This window comes from Colobus angolensis, unplaced genomic scaffold (genome assembly GCF_000951035.1).
Source record: "Colobus angolensis palliatus isolate OR3802 unplaced genomic scaffold, Cang.pa_1.0 Scaffold61, whole genome shotgun sequence".
Lineage (NCBI taxonomy): Eukaryota > Metazoa > Chordata > Mammalia > Primates > Cercopithecidae > Colobus > Colobus angolensis.
Window position 1 is genome coordinate 6,616,232 of NW_012119710.1, and position 3,600 is coordinate 6,619,831.

Here is a 3,600-nt window from a genome sequence, read left to right on the forward strand (position 1 = left end):
AAGCGGGTTTTCGCCATGTTGCCCAGGCCAGTCTTTAATCTCCTGGGCTCAAGTGATCTGCCCACCTTGGCCTCCCAAAGTGCTGGGATTACAGGTGTGAGCCACTGCGCCCAGCCCAATGTGCTTTTGAAAAAAGCCATTTGCAGTCCCTAGAATGGCTGGGCACAGTGGCGCATGCCAGTAATCCCTGCACTTTGGGAGGCCAAGGCGGGAGGATTGCTTGAGCCCACAAGGTACACGCTGTAGTGAGCTGTGATCACACCTCTGCACTCTAGTCAGGGCGACAAGAGCGAGACCCTGTCTCAAAAAAAAAAAAAAAAAAAAAAGAAAAATAAAGGGAGAAGAAAAGATGAGAAGTGATAGCATACTACTAGTTAGTTTCTGGTATGCCCCTCTGGTTGGAGGACTCTGCTGAGCATCATGCTATTTTTATGCAAAGGGAATTGAGCCCTTTGGGCAGAGGGTGTTGCTTCTTTGGATTTCAAGAATCTCTAGCTTATGCAGCTTAACCTCTGTCTGCATTTTTGCTTCTGTGACTTAGGGCTAATTTCCAATGGGTTGTACAAGATAATAGAAAAGTCTATCATTTATCTCATTCTTGGAGTTAGTGGAGGACCCTTATTAGGAGAGGAGGCTTTCTTTTCTGACTAGGCTCCAAATTTACAGCCCCTGACCCACTTCAGGGGGTTGTGAGCAGGAAAAGCTGATGTTGCTGTCTTGATCTCTTTGCTGCCAGGATTTGGCTTCTGTGTGATTCCTAGTGGTTGTCCTCTCATTCTCTAGGGAAATGGGGAACTTTGCTCCCAGCACCTGATTAAACTGCCTCTTTGTAGGGTGGAGTCTGCTGCCTTTGTTTGTTCTCTGTGGAGCCTGTCTTAGTAATCAACTCTATGCTTGTAGGGAAAAAGTTTGAAAGGCTGAAAACAGAGGTGGATGATAGGGAAGGTGAAGTTCCTAAAGTAGTTCTCCAAATAGGAATATTCCATTCACCTAGGTTGGTAATCACATTGCCATAATGGGATGTGTCACATGTAGCTGAGCTGAATTAACAGCAGCAGTAGCTTTAAAATCCCTAATGCAGTGCCTCCAAAGTGAAGAAACTTGCCAAGTAGGAATCTTAAAAATTCTCTCACCCCCTCCAAACTCTTAGATCCACACACAGTATCTTTCTGCTGATTCTTGAAGGCCTGAGCTTTGTCCTATGTAGTGTTGGCTTGGGGCAGAGAGGAGGGTTGTTTTCCCTGAACATGATAAGGGGCTGAGCAGGGCAAAGTGGGGGCTCTGGCTCGTGATTGGTAGACAGGATGCCCTGGAATGTGGTTGGCCTGAAGCCCAGAATCCAGCACTTTGTATTTGTTTGTTTCTGGGAGACTGTGGTCTGGTGCTACTGTGACAGGAAGTGAGAAAGCTGGGAGTAGGGGAACAGAGAGGGTCGATGTCTTTGTGGTTCTCCTGTGAAATCTCTTTGTCCCTGGAGAGCAGCTCTGCTGCAGAGCTCTGCCGAGAAGAGAGCAGCCTTTGTGTGTCTAATGGGTGTCTGAGCATCTAGCTACTCCGAGGGATTAGGGAGTGTGAATTCTGACTGTGGCCTTTTGCGTTTTAGCACTTGAGTTATATAAATGGCCTCGATCTCTTAGCACTGGGAAGCTTACTGAGTTTTGTGTGTGCTACTATTTTTTGTGGATCTCTAGGATTTAATTAAGAAAGGAATTCTAGAAGGAAATAGACGTTAAGGAATGTTCATTTGCTGTGTATATTGCAGGTACCTTGTTGGGTTTAAAAGGGACAGAAATGTAAAGGACCTCAGGGGCTGCTGAGGTCCTTTACATTTTAAGTCTCATCCTTCCAATTGGCACCCTACTACATACAGATCAGGAGAAACCTACCTACTTAGTATTAAGAGTTACTAGCAATTCCCTAATGTTTGAACATGACTAGACAATGGTTGGTAGTTTCCTGGGATTTTTCTTCCCTATGTCTAGACTGAAATAGCACCTGCAATACCCTCTCTCTTCCTTCCCTCTTTTCTCCCTTGTTTTGTGTTTTCCCTGCCTTCCATTCCAGCTGTGAAACAGGCATCTTTTCTCACTTTGTGGATTGGGTGGCTGAGTCCTTAACTTTCAGCCAAGCTGGCTGGTTCCTGAGCACACACACAAACCCGCCTTTGATTGTCCAGGAGGACAGCTGCCCTAGAGGCAGATTGCTAACATACCACTAGAACAATCCTTCTTCTCTGTTCTTATGCTGGCTAGCACAATCTTTACTGCCTCTAGTTCCTTCTGTTTCCCACCCCAGCTCTGATCTTTGCTTTTGGCTTAGTGAGATGTCACATTAAAAATGAGAGTAGGGATATTTGTGATTGGATTTTTTTTTTCTTGTGGTAGGGTTGAGGGGGTGATCAGAGAAATGTGACATGTAGCCAGCTTTCTAGAGCAGGCTTGCCAGTGGTAAGGTAGGTGATTTTTACAGAGTAGTGCCTCTTTTGTTCTTAGCACCTTTCCTCCCGAGTACTAGGTCCTTATAAAAGGGGAGACAAATCTGAGGTAGACTGCAAGCTACTCTTCCCAAATTGAGTAAGGTTTTGTTCTTTAAAGTGAAGGTAAGACCCAAAAGTCTAGCTGGCTCCATTCCACCTTCTCTTGCCTCCTTCCCCTCTCCGTAAAAAAATGTTAACTTTGGGTTTACTTCTCAATTGGAACTAGAATGTCATTTTTGTTTTTTTAAATTTTTTGGAGACAGGGTCTTACTCTGTCATCCAGGCTGGAGTACAGTGGCACAATCTCGGCTGACTACAGCCTGGAACTCCCAGGCTCAAGTGATTCTCCCACCTCAGCCTCCCGAGTAACTGGAACTACAGGCACGTGCCACTACACCTGGCTAATTTTTTTGTAGAGATGGTGTCTTGCCATTTTGCCCAGGCTGGTCTCGAACTGCTGAGCTCAAGCTGTCTGCCCGCCTCAGCCTCCCAAAGTGCTGGGATTATAGGCTTGAGCCACCTCGCCTGGCCCTAAGAATGACTTTTAACCACAGGAAGTATAGAAAATTCATACTCTTTACACTTTATCAAGAAGGAACATGGACTTGGAATAAAATAGCAGTTTCCACTACTTACTACTAGTTGATGAGCTTGGGCAAGATACTAAATACTTGTGATATATAGGCAGTATGCTTATTTATAAAAAGAGGCCATTACCTCAGCAGGTGTTGAAAGGATTATATGATAACTTCAAGGGGAAGAGCAATAATACACAACTTTTCTTCCCCTTCAAAGTAGGATTTTCTTCTTTCAGATAAGGAGAAACATTTCCTCCTGCTATCTGTCCTAAAACTGAGAAAGGACCTTAACACTTCTGATTGATTTATTTATAGATTGACATGTTCTGTCTCCCTGTTGCTTGTCTCAAAAAGAAGACATACTCCAAACTTGATGAAAAGAGTGCCTTATTGGTCTTTTCAGGATTTTGAGAAATTGGGACTGTGTAAATATGGCTCAATTACATGCTTCCACCTTTTCCAAGTTATTTTCAAATGATGGGCAAAGAGGTGGGGAAATGCCATAGATTGAAAGTCAGGAAGTTTGGTGAGAAGCTGCTATTTTCT

General features: G+C 44.3%; 1 protein-coding gene across 23 annotated transcripts in view; it reads left to right on the forward strand.

The window, feature by feature from the left end:
* The window catches only part of CTNND1 (catenin (cadherin-associated protein), delta 1), a 98,249-nt gene that overhangs the window by 44,385 nt on the left and 50,264 nt on the right, over positions 1-3,600 (forward strand). The window contains exon 2 of one of the 23 annotated variants that reach the window (XM_011963431.1): positions 4-6. The exons of the other annotated variants lie outside the window; for them this stretch is intronic. Within the exon in view, the coding sequence (XP_011818821.1) occupies positions 4-6 (3 nt within the window). The remainder of the gene's footprint in view (positions 1-3; positions 7-3,600) is intronic. 23 annotated transcript variants of the gene reach the window in all.